The 23,340-nt window shown below is 42.9% G+C and overlaps 1 protein-coding gene across 1 annotated transcript in view; it reads left to right on the top strand.

Moving 5' to 3' along the window:
* The window catches only part of nrg2b (neuregulin 2b), a 66,354-nt gene that overhangs the window by 39,839 nt on the left and 3,175 nt on the right, over positions 1-23,340 (top strand). The window contains exons 2-11 of the mRNA XM_041848533.2: positions 6,968-7,130; positions 7,320-7,438; positions 8,096-8,216; positions 16,712-16,770; positions 19,076-19,099; positions 20,921-21,023; positions 21,424-21,559; positions 22,030-22,160; positions 22,286-22,504; positions 22,646-22,829. Of these exons, the coding sequence (XP_041704467.2) occupies positions 6,968-7,130; positions 7,320-7,438; positions 8,096-8,216; positions 16,712-16,770; positions 19,076-19,099; positions 20,921-21,023; positions 21,424-21,559; positions 22,030-22,160; positions 22,286-22,504; positions 22,646-22,829 (1,259 nt within the window). The remainder of the gene's footprint in view (positions 1-6,967; positions 7,131-7,319; positions 7,439-8,095; positions 8,217-16,711; positions 16,771-19,075; positions 19,100-20,920; positions 21,024-21,423; positions 21,560-22,029; positions 22,161-22,285; positions 22,505-22,645; positions 22,830-23,340) is intronic.

Raw genomic sequence — 23,340 nt, 5'->3', positions numbered from 1 at the left:
ACTGGGCTCAGGGTTCACCTGGGGGGCTATTGGGTAATAAATTGAGCTCAATTACCATAGCACTCATTCGCTCTCCACGTGTGCACATGCACACACACACACATACACACACACACACAAACACACATGCAAAAATGGTACATAATAGTCCTCAGGCCTTGTTTCTAACTTTTCCCTCTATCTCTCGGCACTAACACAAATGACTGATGACTGGCTGAAAGAAATTGATAATAAGAAGATTGTGGGAGCTGTTTTGTTAGACATCAAAAGCAGCTTTTGACATTACCGATCATAGTCTGCAGCTGAAAAAGGCTTCACATCCTCTGCCGTATCGTGCTTCCAGAGTTACCTATCTAACAGAACACAGATGTTGTTCTTTAATGGAAGCCTCTCTAACATAAACCAGGTAGAGTTTGGCATACCTCAAGGTAGCTGTTTTGGACCCTTCCTTTTTCAATTTTTACTAATGACCTACCATTAGCATTGAGTAAAGCCTGTGTGTCTATGTACACTGATAACTCAACATTATGCACATCAGCTACCACAGGCAATTAAATCAATGCAACACTTAACAAAGAGCTGCAGTCAGTTTTAGAATGGGTGGCAAGTAATAATCTAGTTCTCAATATATCAAAAACTAAAAGCATTGTATTTGGGAATAATCATTCGGTAAACCCTAATACAGGGTTCTTCAATTCTGGGCCTGGAGGGCCGAAACACCTCTGTTTTTCATCCTCTTCTTGTAATCAGGGGCTAATTCAGACCTGGGACACCAGGTGAGTGCAATTAACTACCAGGTAGAAATAAAAAACAGAAGTGTTTCGGCCCTCCAGGTCCGGAATTGAAGAACCCTGCCCTAATGAATAATGTGTAAATTAAGCAAGTTCAGGAGACTAAACTGCTTGGTGTAACTCTAGATCAGGGCTCTCCAACCCTGTTCATAGAGAGCTACCATCCTGTAGGTTTTCACTCCAACCACAGTTGTAACTAACCTGATTCATCTTATCAACCAGCTAATTATTGGAATCAGGTGCGCTTGATTAGGGTTGGAGTGAAAACCTACAGGACTGTAGCTCTTCAGGAACAGGGTTGGAGAGCCCTGCCCTAGATTGTAAACTGACATGGTCAAAACATATTGATGCAACGGTAGCTAAGATGGGAAGAGGTTTGTCCGTGATGATGCGCTGCTCTGCTTTCTTGACATCACAATCAACAAAATAAGCCCTACAGGCCCTAGTTTAATCACACCTGGACTACTGCTACATGGTTATATGGTCAAGTGCCACAAAGAAGTACATAGGCAAATGGCCCAGAACAGAGATTGACTGCATCACTACTTGTCTTTGTGAGAGTTATTGACGTGTTGAAAGCATCGAACTGTCTGTTCAAACAGCTAACACACAGCTCAGACACCCATACATACTCCACGAGACATGCCACTAGGGGTCTCTTCACAGTCCCCAAGTCCAGAACAGATGCTGGGAAATGCACAGCACTACAAAGAGCCATGACAAAAAAAATGTAAACCTTTATTTAACCAGGCAAGTCAGTTAAGAACAAACTATTATTTACAATGATGGCCTGGCAAGAGGCAAAATACCTCCTGTGGGGATGGGGGATTAAAATAACATTGTAAAAACTCTGTAAGACCAAATGGACAATACAGACAGAAGACACTAGCAACAGCACAAATACAACAGCAAACAAACAGTGGATGTGTGTGTGCGAGTGCAGGCATGTGTGTGGCATCGGCAAAACAGAACAGCTGCCTCCGGTAAGACAAGGAGTGGCGGTCTGTGTCTATTTGTCAATAACAGCTGGTGCGCGAAATCTAATATTAAGGAAGTCTCAAGGTTTTGCTCGCCTGAGGTAGAGTATCTAATGATAAGCTGTAGACCACACTATTTACCAAGAGAGTTTTCATCTATATTTTTCGTAGCTGTCTATTTACCAACACAAACCGATGCTGCCACTAAGACCTCACTCAATGAGCTGTATAAGGCCATAAGTAAACAAGAAAATGTTAATCCAGAGGCGGCGCTCCTAGTGGCCGGGGACTTTAATGCAGGGAAACTTAAATCTGTTTTACCTCATTTCTACCAGCATGTCACATGTGCAACCAGAGGAAAAAAACTCTAGACCACCTTTACTCCACACACAGAGACGCGTACAAAGCTCTCCCTCGCCCTCCATTTGGCAAATCTGACCATAATTCTATCCTCCTGATTCCTGCTTAGAAGTAAAAACTAAAGCAGGAAGTACCAGTGACTCGCTCAATATGGAAGTGGTCAGAAGATGCAGATGCTAAGCTACAAGACTGTTTTGCTAGCACAGACTGGACGGGATTCATCCGATGGCATTGAGGAGTATAGCACATAAGTCACCGGCTTCATCAATAAGTGCATCGATGACGTCGTCCCCACAGTGACCATACGAACATACCCCAACCAGAAGCCATGGATTACAGGCAACATCCGCACTGAGCTGAAAGGTAGAGCTGCCGCTTTCAAGGACTTAAATCCGGACACTTTTAAGAAATCCTGCTATTCCCTCTGACGAACCATCAAACAGGCAAAGCATCAATACAGGACTAAGATTGGACCCTACTACACCAGCACCGAAGCTTGTCGGATGTGGCAGGGCCTGAAAACTATTACGGACTACAAAGGGAAGCCCAGCCGCGAGTTGCCCAGTGACACGAGCCTACCAGACGAGCGAAATTATTTATATGCACGCTTCGAGGCAAGCAACACTGAAGCATGCATGAGAGCACCAGCTGTTCCAGACGACTGTGTGATCACATTCTCCGTAGCCGATGTGAGTAAGACCTTTAAACAGGTCAACATTAACAAGGCCACAGGGCCAGACGGATTACCAGGACGTGTACTCAGAGCATGCGCTGATCAACTGGCAAGTCCCTTCACAGACATTTTCAACCTGTCCCTGACCGAGTGTGTAATACCTACATGTTTCAAACAGACCACCATAGTCCCTGTGCCCAAGAACACCAAGGTAACCTGCCTAAATGACTACCGACCCGTAGCACTCACGTCTGTAGCCATGAAGTGCTTTGAAAGGCTCACTCACATCAACACCATCATCCCAGAAACCCTAGACCCACTCCAATTCGCATACCACCTCAACAGATCGACAGATGATGCAATCTCTATTGCACTCCACACTGCACTTTCCCACCTGGACAAAAGGAACACCTACGTGAGAATGCTGTTAATTGACTACAGTTCACCGTTCAACGCCATAGTGACCTCAAAGCTCATCACTAAGCTCAGGGCCCTGGGACTGAACACTTCCCTCTGCAACTGGATCCTGGACTTCCTGACGGGCCGCCCCCAGGTGCTAAGGGTAGGTAACAATACATCTGCCAAGCTGATCCTCAACACGGGGGCACCTCAGGAGTGCGTGCTTAGTCCACTCCTGTACTCCCTGTTCACCCATGACTGCGTGGCCAAGTACGACTGCAACACCATCATTAAGTTTGCCGACAACACAACGGTGGTAGGCCTGATCACCGACAACGATGAGACAGCCTATAGGGAGGAGGTCAGAGACCTGGCAGTGTGGTGCCAGGACAACAACCTCTCCCTCAACGTGATCAAGACAAAGGAGATGATCGTGGACTACAGGAAAAGGAGGGCCAAGCACGCCCCCATTCTCATCGACAGGGCTGTAGTGGAGCATGTTGAGAGCTTCAAGTCCTTGGTGTCCACATCACCAACAAACTATCATGGTCCAAACACACCAAGACAGTCGTGAAGAGGGCACGACAAAGCCTATTCCCCCTCAGGAGACTGAAAAGATTTGGCATGGGTCCTCAGATCCTCAAAAAGTTCTACAGCTGCACTATCGAGAGCATCCTGACTGGTTGCATCAACGCCTGGTATGGCAACTGCTCGACCTTCGACTGCAAGGCGCTACAGAGGGTAGTGTGTACGGCCCAGTACATCACTGGGGCCAAGCTTCCTGCCATCCAGGACCTCTATACCAGGCGGTGTCAGAGGAAGGCCCTAAAAATTGCCAAAGACTCCAGCCACCTTAGTCATAGACTGTTCTCTCTGCTACCGAACAGCAAGCGGTACCGGAGTGCCACATCTAGGTCCAAAAGGCTTCTTAAAAGCTTCTACCCCCAAGCCATAAGACTCCTGAACAGCCAATCAAATGTCTACCCGGACTATTTGCATTGACCCCCCCCTTTTTTACGCTGCTGCTACTCGCTGTTTGTTATCTATGCATAGTCACTTTACGCCTATCTACATGTTCTTATTACCTCAATTACCTTGACTAACCTGTACTGCCGCACATTGACTCGGTACCGGTACCCCCCCTGTATATAGCCTCGTTATTGTTATTTTATTGTTACTCTTTTATTTTTTTACTTTAGTTTATTTAGGAAATATTTTCTCAACTCTTATTTTTCTTAAAACTGCTTTGTTGTTAAAGGGCTTGTAAGTAAGCATTTCACGGTAAGTTCTACACCTGTTGGATTCGGCGCATGTGACAAATAAAATGTTATTTGATTTGTGTGTGAAGTAAAACGACTTGCTTCCTTACATAAGGCAATTCAAACTAGTGACACCAGGTTAAAACTAGAAACAACTACATCTCTATTTGTCCTTTGAACTCCTCGAGGGACACCAGGTCCTGGAGTTTTAGGTTGGCTTGGAGGGAATTAAAAGACCTGGGGGCTGAGTAATGAAAGAATCTTTTGTCCATGCTCGGTTCTAATTTTCGAGCATGAAACAAGATTGAAACCTGAGCTTGTATGTGTTTTCATTTCGAGCTAGAAGAGAGGATAGATAAAATGGCAGTTTTCCTAAAATGGCCTTATAAATAAGAATGTACCGCCTGTGATGTCCACCTGATAGCACTGTAGAGATCACAATGGTGAGTTAGATGTCTCTGATTGGTGACAAAATGAAGGGCTGCATGATACACAGAGTCAAGAGCCTTCAGTGTAGAGCTCGAGGCTCGCACAGAAATAGTATCACCATAGTCCAACACGAATCAGTCAATCGAATCAACTCTTTTCTGGCTGCAAAAACTTTGTGCCGGTATTAAACCCAATATGCAGCTTGAGTTTCTCTAGATGGGTGGTGAAGCTCAACTTCTCATCCACCCAAACTTCCAGATGATTGTACGTTTTGACTTGCTCTATGGAATGTCCTTCCAAGGTAGTAATTACATGGTTTTCAGAGTGTTTAGTATTGGAATATCCCATGCATTGTATTTTAGAGGAATTCAGAACAAGCTTCAAATCGTACAGATTCTGTTGAATGATGTTGAAAGCTGTTTGAGCTTTTTCAAAAGCCAAAGTCAAACTGCTGCCACTTGAATAGAGAACAGTGTTAAACTGCTGCCACTAGAATAGAGAACAGTGTCAAACTGCTGCCACTTGAATAGAGAACAGTGTCAAACTGCTGCCACTAGAATAGAGAACAGTGTCAAACTGCTGCCACTTGAATAGAGAACAGTGTCAAACTGCTGCCACTTGAATAGAGAACAGTGTCAAACTGCTGCCACTTGAATAGAGAACAGTGTCAAACTGCTGCCACTTGAATAGAGAACAGTGTCAAACTGCTGCCACTAGAGAACAGTGTCAAACTGCTGCCACTAGAATAGAGAACAGTGTCAAACTGCTGCCACTAGAATAGAGAACAGTGTCAAACTGCTGCCACTTGAATAGAGAACAGTGTCAAACTGCTGCCACTTGAATAGAGAACAGTGTCAAATTGCTGCCACTAGAATAGAGAACAGTGTCAAACTGCTGCCACTAGAATAGAGAACAGTGTCAAATTGCTGCCACATGAATAGAGAACAGTGTCAAACTGCTGCCACTTGAATAGAGAACAGTGTCAAACTGCTGCCACTTGAATAGAGAACAGTGTCAAACTGCTGCCACTTGAATAGAGAACAGTGTCAAACTGCTGCCACTTGAATAGAGAACAGTGTCAAACTGCTGCCACTTGAATAGAGAACAGTGTCAAACTGCTGCCACTTGAATAGAGAACAGTGTCATCCGCATAAACAATTACATAAGCTGTTTCAATATGTCTCCCAATGTTGTTGACATGGATATTAAACTACAGGGGACCTAAAATGGATTCTTGAGGCACACCCGAGCACAACCAACTTACAACCATCTGCCTTAACACACTGGGTTCGATCTGACAGCTAGTTTACAAACCACTCCAGAGCATAACCAGTAATCCTAACACACTTCAGTCTCTGCACCAAGAAAGTATGGTCCTCAGTGTCAAACGCCTTTGACAAGTCTATGAATACAGATACACAATGCAGCTTTCTATCCAGGGCACAGTGAATATCATTAAAAACCTTCAAAGTTTCTGTGACAGTGCAATGACTAGAACTGAACTATTTTCCACATCAAGTAACTCAAGCGAGCAGTAAAATCAGATTTTTAAACAGATAAAACAACACCTCACGGCACAATGGGGACTGTGAAGAGGCGTACACACACACAAATACATGCATATGCACACATGCTCTATAATTAGAATGTTATGATATTATGGTACTGTGGACTTTATATTGTAGATGTGTAATATTAGAGTAATAATGTAATAATGTATTGTATGATGCATTGTGTTATTTATGATGTAGGCTGTTGTGTTTTGTTGTGATGTAATTGTTTTAATCTTGTTTGGACACCAGGAAGAGTAACTAATGGGGATCCTAATAAATACTAAATGCTCTCTCCCTAACCCCTGCCCCCCGTCTCTCTCTCTCTCTCTCTCTCTCTCTCTCTCTCTCTCTCTCTCTCTCTCTCTCTCTCTCTCTCTCTCTCTCTCTCTCTCTCTCTCTCTCTCACATACCTTTCACTCTCTCTTTTTCTCTCTCTTATTCTCTCTCTCTCGCTCTCTGTCTCTCTCGCTCTGTGTCTCTCTCTTTCTGTCTCTGTCTCTCTCTCTTTGTCTCACTCTCTGTCTAGCTGTGGCCCCTAAGTTGCGGCCGATGCGGGGCCAGTCTTTAATGGAGGGGGAGAGGCTGTATCTGAAGTGTGAGGCGTCAGGGAACCCCAGCCCCTCCTTCCGATGGTATAAAGATGGCCGAGAGCTCCAGAGGGGAAAAGACGTCAAAATCAAGACCAATAAGTAGGTCTCAGAGACCGGCCAACCTCCAGTCACACATTCACACACATAATTAAAAACGTTCCACAATAGACACTATGGACGCTGCTGTTTCTGTTTTGAAGAACCATTCATATTGACTCAAATGAATCACTCTCACTCCATTTCTCTTTCTCTCTATCTCCTTCTCTGTCCCTCTCTCATTCTCTGAAGGAAAAACTCCAAGGTCCAGATCAACCGAGCGAGGCTGGAGGATTCTGGTAACTACACGTGTGTGGTTGAGAACACGCTGGGCCAGGAGAACGCTACGAGCAGCATCAGTGTGCAGAGCCGTGAGTCAACAGACACACCATCCTCTATCTACAGTATGACATTCCTTCTATTCTATAACATTCACACTCTTTCCACCTTCTTCATTAACTACCACAGACTCTGTTTTCCTTGACAACCACCATTCTCTTTCTCTCTTCCTTAGTAACAACGACGCTCTTTCTCTCTTCCTTAGTAACCACGACGCTCTTTCTCTCTTCCTTAGTAACCACAACGCTCTTTCTCACTTCCTTAGTAACCACGACGCTCTTTCTCTCTTCCTTAGTAACCACGGCGCTCTTTCTCTCTTCCTTAGTAACCACGGCGCTCTTTCTCTCTTCCTTAGTAACCACAACGATCTTTCTCTCTTCCTTAGTAACCACAACGCTCTTTCTCTCTTCCTTAATAACATGATGCTCTTTCTCTCTTCCTTAGTAACCACAACGCTCTTTCTCTCTTCCTTAGTAACCACAACGCTTTTTCTCGCTTCCTTAGTTACCACCATCTTCATTCTCTCTTTCTTGACATCCACCACGACCACGTTCTTTCCCTTTCTTCCTTAGTAACAATTTATTACCCCTCTTCCATAATGACTTCTACACTTTCCTTCTCTTTCTTAGTTATCGCCACGCTCCCCCTCTTCCTTGCTAACCCCTACTCTTACTCTCTCTCCTCCATAGTGACCACTACTCTGTCTCCAGGCTCGAGTCACGCCCGGCGCTGTAACGACACAGAGAAGTCGTACTGCGTGAACGGTGGAGACTGCTATTTCATACACGGTATAAACCAACTGTCATGCAAGTAAGTGAGTGGTCCTGTCCTCCTGCTGTGTCTGTCACTGTATGGCTTCAGCTGTGTGTTGTTTACCCTGTTAACCCAATCGCCAATCTCCTTCTGCTGCCACTGAATGCCAAGTGTCATCACGTTCATTGTAAATTATCGTCTCAAGGATTAGTCTGGGTGCAACATTAAAATGCTTCCCTGTTGATTGTAAAGTCATTCTTCTTCTCTCTTCACCCCTCTGTTTCTCTTCCTCTCTACAAACAGTCATCTTTCCCCTATCTCTGATCTATCCGCTTCTCCACATCAAGGTGTCTTTACCTCCATCTCTTTCTCCTTCTTTCTCTTGCCCTCTCTCCCTCTCTTTCCCTATCTCTCTAATATATATCCAGCTCCTTCCTAGACTGTTGCAAGAATGGCTGCATGCTGTTAAATGATGTGTTAGCAAAAAATAAATGCTAAACCGTTCAAGAAAACAAGCAATACAGTGAGGTAGTGGAGGTGAAAGGCGTTTACTTCTCCCAGGTGAACAAGGCCCCACAGACAGACAGCCTAACAACTAGACTTAGTTATACCTTGTTCCATTTCACGCTGCGACAGACAGCCTAACAACTAAACTTAGTTATACCTTGTTCCGTTTCGTACTGCGACAGACAGCCTAACAACTAGACTTAGTTATACCTTGTTCCGTTTCATGCTGCGACAGACAGCTTAACAACTAGACTTAGTTATACCTTGTTCCGTTTCATGCTGCGACAGACAGCCTAACAACTAGACTTAGTTATACCTTGTTCCATTTCGTACTGCGACAGACAGCCTAAGAACTAGACTTAGTTATACCTTGTTCCGTTTCACGCTGCGACAGACAGCCTAACAACTAGACCTAGTTATACCTTGTTCCGTTTCACGCTGCGACAGACAGCCTAACAACTAGACTTAGTTATACCTTGTTCCCTTTCACGCTGCGACAGACAGCCTAACAACTAGACTTAGTTATACCTTGTTCCGTTTCGTACTGCGACAGACAGCCTAACAACTAGACTTAGTTATACCTTGTTCCGTTTCGTACTGCGACAGACAGCCTAACAACTAGACTTAGTTATACCTTGTTCCGTTTCACGCTGCGACAGACAGCCTAACAACTAGACTTAGTTATACCTTGTTCCGTTTCACGCTGCGACAGACAGCCTAACAACTAGACTTAGTTATACCTTGTTCCGTTTCACGCTGCGAGAGACAGCCTAACAACTAGACCTAGTTATACCTTGTTCCGTTTCACGCTGCGACAGACAGCCTAACAACTAGACTTAGTTATACCTTGTTCCGTTTCGTACTGCGACAGACAGCCTAACAACTAGACTTAGTTATACCTTGTTCCGTTTCACGCTGCGACAGACAGCCTAACAACTAGACCTAGTTATACCTTGTTCCGTTTCACGCTGCGACAGACAGCCTAACAACTAGACTTAGTTATACCTTGTTCCCTTTCACGCTGCGACAGACAGCCTAACAACTAGACTTAGTTATACCTTGTTCCGTTTCACGCTGCGACAGACAGCCTAACAACTAGACTTAGTTATACCTTGTTCCGTTTCACGCTGCGACAGACAGCCTAACAACTAGACTTAGTTATACCTTGTTCCGTTTCACGCTGCGACAGACAGCCTAACAACTAGACTTAGTTATACCTTGTTCCGTTTCACGCTGCGACAGACAGCCTAACAACTAGACTTAGTTATACCTTGTTCCGTTTCACGCTGCGACAGACAGCCTAACAACTAGACTTAGTTATACCTTGTTCCGTTTCACGCTGCGACAGACAGCCTAACAACTAGACTTAGTTATACCTTGTTCCATTTCACGCTGCGACAGACAGCCTAATAAAATATCTGCATGAGGTGTTTGGGTGCTGGTTAGCTGGCTGGCTGGCTGGCTGGCTGGCTGGCTGATACCCTAACCTACACAGAGCACTGTACTCTGTCAGGCTTTGGTAGGTAGACGTGTATCCAGTCATGTCGCCGGTGAATTAGGGGTTGCAGGTAGTGCTTCCTGATCCTGAGTTGTGTGGAGAGGTACAGAGTTAGAGTTATGTTGTGACAGAGTAGAGAAACAAAGACAGAGTTAGAGTTATGTTGTGACAGAGTAGAGAAACAAAGACAGAGTTAGAGTTATGTTGTGACAGAGTAGAGAAACAAAGACAGAGTTAGAGTTATGTTGTGACAGAGTAGAGAAACAAAGACAGAGTTATAGTTATGTTGTGACAGAGTAGAGAAACAAAGACAGAGTTAGAGTTATGTTGTGACAGAGTAGATAAACAAAGACAGAGTAAGAGTTATGTTGTGACAGAGTAGAGAAACAAAGACAGAGTTAGAGTTATGTTGTGACAGAGTAGTGAAACAAAGACAGAGTTAGAGTTACGTTGTGTTCTCTCTTAGCCTAGATGTCAGTCTGTTTAGACGGATCAGCTCTGTTCTGAATGAACAAAGCAGACTAGCCAGGCTATGGTGTGGCACTAGCATTGTATGTTAGAGGTTAGAAGCCCTCAGACAAATCCCTTTCCCTCTTTATCATCAGAGAGACAGAACAAGAGAGATGAAATGATGGAATTACATTTTATTTAGTTCAGATGAGTGCGGTTTTAAAAAGAGAGGTGTGTTTATCCCTTTGTGGAGATGAGTGGAGACTCTTTCCCTTTTTCTTTAGCTTGTTCTCAGGGCTGACAAAAAGAGGGGGAGAGAGAGAGAGAGAGAGAGAGAGAGAGAGAGAGAGAGAGAGAGAGAGAGAGAGAGAGAGAGAGAGAGAGAGAGAGAGAGAGAGAGAGAGAGAGAGAGAGAGAGAGAGAGAGAGAGAGAGAGAGAGAGAGAGAGAGAGAGAGAGAGAGAGAGAGAGAGAGAGAGAGAGAGAGAGAGGATCTGCTAGCATGGGCATGCATGCTGCCTCAAGTGTCTCAGATTAACTCTGCGCTTCCACTCTATTTATAACTGCATGGGAAATTGCTGAGTGAGCTCTTCTCTTCCAAGGAAGAGGTTTTAGCTTTAATTGATCCAAAATGCACAGTGAAGTTTTCTCTTTGGTACTGTATGAGGGGGGAAAAAATATCCTGTGCAGTTTTATGCATGTTATGAATATTCAGACCCTGTGAGACTAGTTCAACTGAATGCTGATTTAGAGCATCAGGGATCAGGATATGTATGTGTTAGGGAGTATTATGCTGCCTGGACTCACACCCTGTAGTTACAGAGTAGTTACAGTGTAGTTACAGAGTAGTTACAGTGTAGTTACAGTGTAGTTACAATGTAGTTACAGTGTAGTTACAATGTAGTTACAGAGTAGTTACAGTGTAGTTACAATGTAGTTACAGAGTAGTTACAGTGTAGTTGCAATGTAGTTACAGAGTAGTTACAGAGTAGTTACAGAGTAGTTACAGTGTAGTTACAGTGTAGTTACAGTGTAGTTACAGTGTAGTCACAAAGTAGTTACAGTGTAGTTACAAAGTAGTTACAGAGTAGTTAGAGTGTAGTTACGGTGTAGTTACAGTGTAGTTACAATGTAGTTACAGTGTAGTTACAATGTAGTTACAGAGTAGTTACAGTGTAGTTACAATGTAGTTACAGTGTAGTTGCGGTGTAGTTGCAATGTAGTTACAATGTAGTTACAATGTAGTTACAGAGTAGTTACAGTGTAGTTGCAGTGTAGTTGCAATGTAGTTACAGAATAGTTACAGTGTAGTTACAATGTAGTTACAGAGTAGTTACAGTGTAGATACAATGTAGTTACAGGGTAGTTACAGTGTAGTTACAATGTAGTTACAGAGTAGTTACAGAGTAGTTACAGTGTAGTTACAATGTAGTTACAGAGTAGTTACAGTGTAGTTACAGAGTAGTTACAGTGTAGTTGCAATGTAGTTACAATGTAGTTACAGAGTAGTTACAGTGTAGTTACAATGTAGTTACAGAATAGTTACAGTGTAGTTACAATGTAGTTACAGAGTAGTTACAGTGTAGATACAATGTAGTTACAGGGTAGTTACAATGTAGTTACAAAGTAGTTACAGAGTAGTTACAGTGTAGTTACCGTGTAGTTACAGTGTAGTTACAGTGTAGTTACAGTGTAGTTACAGTGTAGTTGCAATGTAGTTACAGAATAGTTACAGTGTAGTTACAATGTAGTTACAGAGTAGTTACAGTGTAGATACAATGTAGTTACAGGGTAGTTACAATGTAGTTACAAAGTAGTTACAGAGTAGTTACAGTGTAGATACAATGTAGTTACAGGGTAGTTACAATGTAGTTACAAAGTAGTTACAGTGTAGTTACAGTGTAGTTACAATGTAGTTACAGAGTAGTTACAGTGTAGTTGCAATGTAGTTACAATGTAGTTACAGAGTAGTTACAGTGTAGTTGCAATGTAGTTACAGAGTAGTTACAGTGTAGTTACAGAGTAGTTACAGTGTAGATACAATGTAGTTACAGGGTAGTTACAGTGTAGTTACAATGTAGTTACAGAGTAGTTACAGTGTAGTTACAATGTAGTTACAGAATAGTTACAGTGTAGTTACAATGTAGTTACAGAGTAGTTACAGTGCAGTTACAATGTAGTTACAGAGTAGTTACAGTGTAGTTACAATGTAGTTACAGAGTAGTTACAGTGTAGATGCAATGTAGTTACAATGTAGTTACAGAGTAGTTACAGTGTAGTTAAAGAGTAGTTACAGTGTAGTTACAGTGTAGTTACAGAGTAGTTACAGAGTAGTTACAGTGTAGTTACAATGTAGTTACAGAGTAGTTACAGTGCAGTTACAGAGTAGTTACAATGTAGTTACAATGTAGTTACAGAGTAGTTACAGTGTAGTTGCAATGTAGTTACAGAGTAGTTACAGTGTAGTTACAATGTAGCTACAGAGTAGTTACAGTGTAGTTACAATGTAGTTACAGAGTAGTTACAGTGTAGTTACAATGTAGTTACAGAGTAGTTACAGTGTAGTTACAATGTAGTTACAGAGTAGTTACAGTGTAGTTACAATGTAGTTACAGAGTAGTTACAGTGTAGTTACAATGTAGTTACAGAGTAGTTACAGTGTAGTTACAATGTAGTTACAGAGTAGTTACAGTGTAGATGCAATGTAGTTACAGAGTAGTTACAGTGTAGTTACAATGTAGTTACAGAGTAGTTACAGTGTAGTTACAATGTAGTTACAGAGTAGTTACAGTGTAGTTACAATGTAGTTACAGAGTAGTTACAGTGTAGATGCAATGTAGTTACAGAGTAGTTACAGTGTAGTTACAATGTAGCTACAGAGTAGTTACAGTGTAGTTACAATGTAGCTACAGAGTAGTTACAGTGTAGTTACAGAGTAGTTACAGAGTAGTTACCGTGTAGTTACAATGTAGTTACAATGTAGCTACAGAGTAGTTACAGTGTAGTTACAATGTAGTTACAGAGTAGTTACAGTGTAGTTACAATGTAGTTACAGAGTAGTTACAGTGTAGTTACAATGTAGTTACAGAGTAGTTACAGTGTAGATGCAATGTAGTTACAATGTAGTTACAGAGTAGTTACAGTGTAGTTAAAGAGTAGTTACAGTGTAGTTACAGTGTAGTTACAGAGTAGTTACAGTGTAGTTACAGAGTAGTTACAGTGTAGTTGCAATGTACTTACAATGTAGTTACAGAGTAGTTACAGTGTAGTTACAGTGTAGTTACAGAGTAGTTACAGAGTAGTTACAGTGTAGTTACAGAGTAGTTACAGTGTAGTTAAAGAGTAGTTACAGAGTAGTTACAGTGTAGTTACAGAGTAGTTACAGAGTAGTTACAATGTAGTTACAATGTAGTTACAGAGTAGTTACAGTGTAGTTACAGAGTAGTTACAGTGTAGTTAAAGAGTAGTTACAGAGTAGTTACAGTGTAGTTACAGAGTAGTTACAGAGTAGTTACAGTGTAGTTACAGAGTAGTTACAGAGTAGTTACAGTGTAGTTACAGAGTAGTTACAATGTAGTTACAATGTAGTTACAATGTAGCTACAGAGTAGTTACAGTGTAGTTACAATGTAGTTAGAGTAGTTACAATGTAGTTACAGAGTAGTTACAGAGTAGTTACAGTGTAGTTACAGAGTAGTTACATTGTAGTTGCAATGTACTTACAATGTAGTTACAGAGTAGTTACAGTGTAGTTACAGTGTAGTTACAGAGTAGTTACAGAGTAGTTACAGTGTAGTTACAGAGTAGTTACAGTGTAGTTAAAGAGTAGTTACAGAGTAGTTACAGTGTAGTTACAGAGTAGTTACAGAGTAGTTACAATGTAGTTACAATGTAGTTACAGAGTAGTTACAGTGTAGTTACAGAGTAGTTACAGTGTAGTTAAAGAGTAGTTACAGAGTAGTTACAGTGTAGTTAAAGAGTAGTTACAGAGTAGTTACAGTGTAGTTACAGAGTAGTTACAGAGTAGTTACAGTGTAGTTACAGAGTAGTTACAATGTAGTTACAATGTAGTTACAGAGTAGTTACAGTGTAGTTACAGAGTAGTTACAGTGTAGTTAAAGAGTAGTTACAGAGTAGTTACAGTGTAGTTAAAGAGTAGTTACAGAGTAGTTACAGTGTAGTTACAGAGTAGTTACAGAGTAGTTACAGTGTAGTTACAGAGTAGTTACAATGTAGTTACAATGTAGTTACAATGTAGCTACAGAGTAGTTACAGTGTAGTTACAATGTAGTTAGAGTAGTTACAATGTAGTTACAGAGTAGTTACAGAGTAGTTACAGTGTAGTTACAGAGTAGTTACATTGTAGTTGCAATGTACTTACAATGTAGTTACAGAGTAGTTACAGTGTAGTTACAGTGTAGTTACAGAGTAGTTACAGAGTAGTTACAGTGTAGTTACAGAGTAGTTACAGTGTAGTTAAAGAGTAGTTACAGAGTAGTTACAGTGTAGTTACAGAGTAGTTACAGAGTAGTTACAGAGTAGTTACAATGTAGTTACAATGTAGTTACAGTGTAGTTACAGAGTAGTTACAGTGTAGTTAAAGAGTAGTTACAGAGTAGTTACAGTGTAGTTAAAGAGTAGTTACAGAGTAGTTACAGTGTAGTTACAGAGTAGTTACAGAGTAGTTACAGTGTAGTTACAGAGTAGTTACAATGTAGTTACAATGTAGTTACAGAGTAGTTACAGTGTAGTTACAATGTAGCTACAGAGTAGTTACAGTGTAGTTACAATGTAGTTAGAGTAGTTACAATGTAGTTACAGAGTAGTTACAGAGTAGTTACAGTGTAGTTACAGTGTAGTTACAGTGTAGTGTCTGATTCAGAGGGGTTGGGATAAATGCAGAAGACACATTTCAGTTGAATACATTCAGTTGTACAACTGACTCGGTATCCCCCTTTCCCTTTCCCTAGTTACAGTGTAGTTAAAGTACGGTAAGTGTGAACCTGGACATCCCATGTGTACTCCAATCCTCCACATCTCTCTCTTAGATGTCTATGAGGTCCTTCAGCAAAGGGGTGCTTCCTTGCAGACTTTGCCTTTGCAGTTTTTCAAGCCCAAACTCTATTAAAGTGCATCTTCAGAAACAAACCTTGTCAAATAGTCATGTGTAGGGGGTGTTTCTGCTGATATGCTTTTTGCGCCAACTCCTCCTGTTCCTCCTCCCGCAGGTCCATACCTTACAGCCTTCCACATATGATGATGTCATAGCGTGCAATGATGTCATAGCGATGACGCCATAGCGATGATGTCATAGCAATGTCATAACGCTCTACCCTCTACCTCTGACAAATACTATTAGGCTGTGATCTGTTTCTAACTCCATGTTCTCTGCTCTCTTGTGTCCCTCCCTCCCTCCCTCTCTCTCTCTCTCTCTCTCTCTCTCTCTCTCTCTCTCTCTCGCTCTCTCTCTCTCTCTCTCTCTCTCTCTCTCTCTCTCTCTCTCTCTCTCTCTCTCTCTCTCTCTCTCTCTCTCTCTCTCTCTCTCTCTCTCTCTCTCTCTCTCTCTCTCTCTCTCTCTCTCTCTCTCTCTCTCTCTCTCTCTCTCTCTCTCTCTCTCTCTCCCCTCCCTCCCTACCTACCTCTCTTCTCCTCCCTCCCTCCCTCCCTCTCTCTCTCTCTCTCTCTCTCTCTCTCTCTCTCTCTCTCTCTCTCTCTCTCTCTCTCTCTCTGTCTCTCTCTCTCTGTCTCTGTCTCTGTCTCTGTCTCTGTCTCTCTCTCTCTCTCTCTGTCTCTCTCTCTGTCTCTTCTCTCTCTCTCTCTCTCTCTCTCTCTCTCTCTCTCTCTCTCTCTCTCTCTCTCTCTCTCTCTCTCTCTCTCTCTCTCTCTCTCTACCTACCTCTCTCTCCCTACCTCTCTCTCTGTCTCTCCCTCCCTCCCTACCTCTCTCTCTTCCTCCCTCCCTCCCTCCCCTTGTATGTACTTTCTCCTCCGTCTCTCTACCTACTATTTCCTTCTTCTTCTCCTCTCCCTCCCCCTCTTCCTCTTTTCCCTCCCTCCCTCCCTCCCTCCTCCCCTTCTGTGGCTTGTTTCCCCCATCAGGTGTCCAAATGACTATACAGGTGATCGCTGTCAAAAATCCGTCATGGCAGGTTTCTACAGTATGTTCATTTCCTCCTGTCTGTCTGTCTGTCTGTCTATCTGTCTTCCTCATTGGGACGCTGCTGCATGCTCTGGAGGGCGATACCTACCTGTGTGTGTGTGTGTGTGTGTGTGTGTGTGAGAGAGAGAGTGTGTGTGTGTGTGTGTGTGTGTGTGTGTGTGTGTGTGTGTGTGTGTGTGTGTGTGTGTGTGTGTGTGTGTGTGTGTGTGTGTGTGTGTGTGTGTGTGTGTGTGTGTGTGTGTGTGTTTATGGGCCCCGTGTAGCTCAGTTGGTAGAGCATGGCGCTTGCAACGCCAGGGTTGTGGGTTCGATTCCCACGGGGGGCCAGTATGAAAAAAATATATATATATATGTATGCACGCACTAACTGTAAGTCGCTCTGGATAAGAGCGTCTGCTAAATGAATCAAATGTAAATGTGTGTGAGTGTGTATGTGCATGCCTTTGTGTCTATCCCTTTCCTGTTGCCATTCCTCTCACCTCCCTCTGCTGCACTATGTGCTGTCCCTGGAGCTGGTCCTTTACACAGAGGGAGTTAACCAGTAGACCCCTCAATAACGGACAGAGGTGCATGCAGAGAAACAGACAGCAGAGTTAACACATAGGTCCCTGTGCATGCCCTCCTGATCATGTGCTACACAGTATGCTGCAGTAGAGACTGGATGATGATACAGTGAATGTAATATACAGGGTGCACCTGATATGCAGCTTGGATGGCTTGATGCAATGCTTGATACAAAGATCGGTAGTTATCTGTGATGTTCTGACTAGATGTTGGTGAAGTAGCCAGTAGTTTTGCTGCAAATGGGCAACTGATAACCCATTGTCATAATGTTTCATCCAGAGAGCTCATCCTAAGCCAGTTCTTATATTCAAATCATGATTGGTTTGTTTGCCCCATCAATGTCCTGTTTACCATGCTCAGATAACTATGAGAGTGTTTCTTTGCCAATGTTAGGCCACACAGAGGAGTAGAGCACTTTGAACGGGTTTGTCATTGTTGGTTTAAGCCTAGAGAACAGCTAATGGGGACTTGGAGCACAATATGAATATACAGGTAACTGCCAAAATAAAGGAAACAGCAACATAAAGCGTCTTAATAGGGCGTTGGGCCACCACGAGCCAGAACACCTTGGCATATATTCTACAATTGTCTGGAACTCTATTAGAGGGATGCGACACCATTCTTGAACGAGAACATTCCATAATTTTGTGTTTTGTTGATGGTGGTGGAAAACATTGGCTCAGGCGCCGCTCCAGAATCTCCCATAAGTGTTCAATTGGGTTGAGATCTGGTGACTGAGATGGCCATGGCATATGGTTTACATCATTTTCATGCTCATCAAACCATTCAGTGACCACTCGTGCCCTGTGGATGGGGGCATTGTCATCCTAAGGGGGCATAGCCATGGTAGCCAAAATAATGGCCTGCCCAGCATTTTTATACATGACCCTAAGCATGATGGGATGTTAATTGCTTTATTAACTCAGGAACCACAGCTGTGTGGAAGCACCTGCTTTCAATATACTTTGTATCCCTCATTTACTCTAGTGTTTCCTTTATTTTGGCAGTTACCTATACATACAGTATTGTATATATCTATATATACATACATAAATATGGTTAAAAAACAGTCTTTCTGCTATCATTGATGGCATGAGTCACATCATACCAAGTTAAGAAACACACATTTTTCTAGTGCTATTGCTCACGCTGTGCTGAGATAGAAAATACCTTTGTCATATTTTATCCGAATAATTTCAGATGAAAGGTGTCAGAGACTAGAGCTAGTCATATAACACAAACAATGAGAGACACAATTAGAACTTCTCATTAATCTGTCGACCTACAAAGCTGTTCCCATTTTTGTGCCAACCAACATCTACAATACTGTGTTTTTACGTTGGAAAGTAACACACTGCTTTTTTTTTTGTCTTTTTTTTGTGATTTTATCCACACACAAAAAATCGTTTACCCCAGAAATGAGGTCTAGTAAATATGGCAGTAAGTGAAGTGGCTGTCTCTGTCTCTGCATGTCTCCTGCCTGATTCCCTCTCTCTTTTATCAGTTCTGTTTCTTTCCTTTCTTTCCTTTCTGGGGTCACAGAGCTGCGGCTGTCTGCGTTGTCTGTCTGTTACTGGACGTGACACCTGCCAGTCACGATTATTATGTCACCGAAAGATTCCGTACTAACCTCATGGTTCAGTATCTACTATCTATATATCTATGTTCCAATGTAGACGATCACTATCTGAAACTTGTTCTCTTTCCTTTTCATTGTGTCCAACTTTCTGCGTTGGCAGAGCATCTTGGAATTGAATTTATGGGTATGGAACAATTATTCATTTGAATGTATATTATTAATTTTAAGAGTTGCCAAGATCCTCTCACAGTCACACATCACTACTACCATCTCTCTAGAACCAATAACTCTTCTCTGATCTGTCGATCTGTCACTCGCCCGCTAACCTACCAGGTCCAAAGACACTTGTCCCGCTGCATGCATGTTAGCCCCCTCTCTCAATTATAGAAAACCTAGAAACGATGCTTTTTAGTACACTCCATTATGTTACTGTATAGAGGGAGAGAGCAAAGCCAAATAAATGTTGATGATCGAGAGGAAGATATAAGTAGACGATATTACAACGCAGGCACAATACATTTACCTGAGTGAGGCAAAATTAATTTTAAAATGTGTACTTTTGAGTCAGAGAGACAAACTTGACAGAAATTTGCTGATGGTTATCAGTAACACCACACCTGAGAAAATAGCCAGTGTCTCATAAGACAGCCAGCTGTGGTAGGTCTACCATGACCCAGTTGATTGGCATTGAATCAGATGCTCCTGCAAGCAATAGTGACCTAGCTCCTTCAGTAGATGTTAACCACCAATCCTATTCCCTATCAGTCCCCTCTCCTGTGACACACATACAATGCCAGGCTAAGGCTCTCTAGACAGCACCCCCATTTCCCCTACCTTTAGCACTAAAAACCCCATCACCACCCCATTTTAAACATCCCCCCCTCCCCACACCTTCCCAGCCCCTCTTCCTCCACTGTCTGGCCGTCTCCTACTTTCATCTTCCTTTGTCCACTCTTTCTTTCTTTCTTTCGTTCCCCCTCTCCCCATGTTCTGTTTGTTTTCCTCTGTCATTGTGACTTATCTTCTGACAATGTTCCGCCACAACGAGCCTTCTGCTCATTGGTCATTTAAATGCCATCAGAACACCTGACAGGGAGGTATTCATAAAGCTTCACCATGACAACAGAGATTCACACTAGCTACACTTTGTAACCGACAAGAAAGATCAGAAAATCACATTAAACCTTGCAAAATAATGATAACTCTCATGCAAAAGCTACAGTATATTTCCCTCGTTAACGTATGGGGACTGTGAGTTATCTGTGAGTTCTATATCTGTGCGTTCTCTGATCAATTTAAAGGTGTTTATTTAGTTGCCGGTGAGTTTTATGAATATCCCCAAACCATTGTGGTGTTTTTGCTCTAAAATGCTTTTTCTCTTATGATAATCATCTGATTCCATCATACAGGCATGTGTCCTTAGACCTCTTTGACATACATTCCATAGACATTGTGGTACATTTGTGCACGTAGGGAAAGCAGAGAGGGAATCCAGACCAACCACACATTGCAACATATAGGTCTATGTAGGATGAGGCCTAGTTTCTGAGAGATTGTTTGAACTTGACATACAGTAAGCCTACAGAAGCTAGTATTGCCAGTTTTAAAAAAAGAGTCTACTATAGTTGAACTGTTGAACTGTTACACACTTGTACATGTGTGAAACAGGACAAATATAAGCACCCCCTAACTGAAACAGTCTATGTTGTGGCTAAGCCACTGTTAATCTACAGGGTTGGTACCATCATGGTTAGTGTTTGATTTGTCTAAGGTTAGCACTACTAAGGTGGAGGAGAAAGACGATTGGTTACTTTCAGGGAGGTTAGAGGTCAGAGGTCAGGGATGTCAGAGTATGAAGGGAAAGAGGAGGTGCTGAGTTAGCTTTTGTTTGATTATTCCAGTAGAGTAGCGCTCACACGTATGTGTATGTGTGTGTGTGTCCGTATGTGTGTGTTGTGTGTCCGTATGTGTGTGTTGTGTGTGTGTGTGTGTGGTTTGTTCACAGAGGCAGAGGAGCTGTACCAGCGGCGGGTGTTGACCATCACAGGCATCTGTGTGGCACTTTTGGTAGTGGGCATGGTGTGTGTGGTGGCATACTGCAAAACCAAGTACGTACTGGTACTGTACAGAGCCCACCCAGCCGGGCAGAACTGGTTGAAATTACGTCATTGTGACATCATTTCAACCAGTTCTTCACAGAGCCCAGGAGGCATTCACTGACTGCCTTTGATCACAGCTATAATGTCACAGTCGGAAATTAAGCTTTCAAACTTCTTAGATGAGCTTTACTAACTAATTATTTTTAAAAAAATAAACGTCTTAATGTTTGAAGCCGGATATTTTCGATGACAGACAGAACAGAATTTGTAAAATTACTGCATTCCTGTCGAACTGTAGTTTGTATTTATATACATTTTCCTATCAACTTTTTCTATTCTTATCTACTATCTTTCTCAATGTATTCTATAACAATAACACATTACATTTTTTCTTGCGTATGTCCTACAGGAAACAGAGGAAGAAGATACATGGCCACCTGAACCAGAACGTGAACCAGAACCAGTGTGTGGAGCAGCCCAACCGCATGCTGGCTAATGGACCCAACCACCCCGGGCCAGGCCCTGAGGAGATCCCCATGGTGGACGTGAGTCACTACGGCCCTGTACACACTCAGGTTGTACAACTGATGTACAACGCATTTGACACAACGGTTGTGATACAACAGTTATTTCTGTTATACTACAGAGAGTTTGTCTACACAAAGAAATGTACACAACCATTGTCCGGTGTCTCGACAACCGCTGTGTAAAGAATTTTGCGCAGACAAACCTTCCTTTGGATCACCATTTCTTTGTCAAATGCATTGTACACCAGTTGTACAAACTGAGTGTGTACAGGGCCTACAAGATACCTCAGGCTCAGAAACAGATTTGTTTTGATTGTAACGGGTGTTATAACACGTCCTTATTCCAGTTTGGCCTGAAGCCTGCTGACACAGCATACAGTATGTCTAGAGTCAGGACTGTCTGCAAGCCTTGGGATAGAGAGACAGATTGCCATATCGCCCATGCCTATACAGCTCCCACAATACATATCTCTCTCTTCCTTTCACAGTACATCTCAAAGAACGCTCCTACCACAGAGTGTAGTGTAATACAACATGGACCAGAAGAAGCCGTAAACTACGCAGCAAGCCGAATATCCACCAGATCCCACCACTCATCTACAGTCTCCCACAACTCCAGGTGCTGTAGTAACACACACACACACAGACACACACACACAAGCACACACACGTCAGGGCATTTCTGCGAATCAGAAATGTCACAAAGCCCTCTCGTTACTTCCTTCCGTCTCTCTCTCCCTGTAGACACGAGGAGCGGACCTGGAGTATAGAGAGGACAGACAGTATGAACTCAGACTGCCAGTCGGGGGCGCTCTCCTCGTCTGTGGGCACCAGTAAATGCAGCAGCCCGACCTGCATGGAGGCACGGGCACGGAGGGCCACCTACTGGGGCTGTTCTGAGGGAGCCAGCCTGCAGTATGGAGACTCCTACGACTCTCTGAGAGACTCACCTCATAGTGACAGGTGGGACGACTAGTGTGAATGTTCGCCCACGATTTGTAATTGTAAACAACCACAAAATTAGTACTTGTCTACTGTCTCAGATCTGGGCCTCTGAACCAGATTTAAGACAGTTTGTGTGTCTCCATTTCCCCCTCCCCACAGGTATGTGTCAGCGTTGACCACGCCAGCCCGTCTGTCACCCGTTGAGTTCCACTACCCCCCACTGCCCCCCCAAGTACCCACCTTCCAAATCACATCCCCCAACACGGGCCACGCCCTCGCCCTGTCGCCCGCCGCCGCAGCCTACCACCGGGAGGACGACCAGCCCCTGCTGAGATGCCCCCAGGTAATCACTGGAGTAGGTAGTGTAAGATGTTGTTAGTTGTGGACAGGGCCGGCTCCAGACATTAGCGAAATAAGCAGTCCCTTAGGGCCCCATGGCGCTAGGCGGCCCCCAAAATAAAAACACTCAGTCAGGGTCTCAACTTACAGTTGAGAGTTAAAATAGTAGAATACACAAGGTGCAAGTTTGAAATTTGGTTGTGCATCAGCAATTGTTCTCTTGTTGTAAGTCACTGCCAGACACTCAGCTAACAATCTTTTGATTGGTAAGTTAGTCTAGCCAGCTATCTAATCATGGCAGAATACAGATCAGGCACGCAGGGCAGTCACTCAGATATCATTAACATGGTATAGCATGGCAAAATGTCTGGAATTGCAGGAAATTTCCTTTAAAACTGAAAAAAAGTATCTCCACCCTTTGGCAAAATGGGTAGAATTGCAGGAAATTCACTTTAAAACAAAAACATTTCTCTCCACCGTCAAGAGGGTGGCCCACTAAAAGGATAGAGCCGTAG

This window comes from Coregonus clupeaformis, chromosome 3 (assembly GCF_020615455.1).
Source record: "Coregonus clupeaformis isolate EN_2021a chromosome 3, ASM2061545v1, whole genome shotgun sequence".
Lineage (NCBI taxonomy): Eukaryota > Metazoa > Chordata > Actinopteri > Salmoniformes > Salmonidae > Coregonus > Coregonus clupeaformis.
The sequence above is the reverse complement of the archived record's forward strand: the minus strand, read 5'-3'. Positions and strand labels throughout refer to the sequence as shown.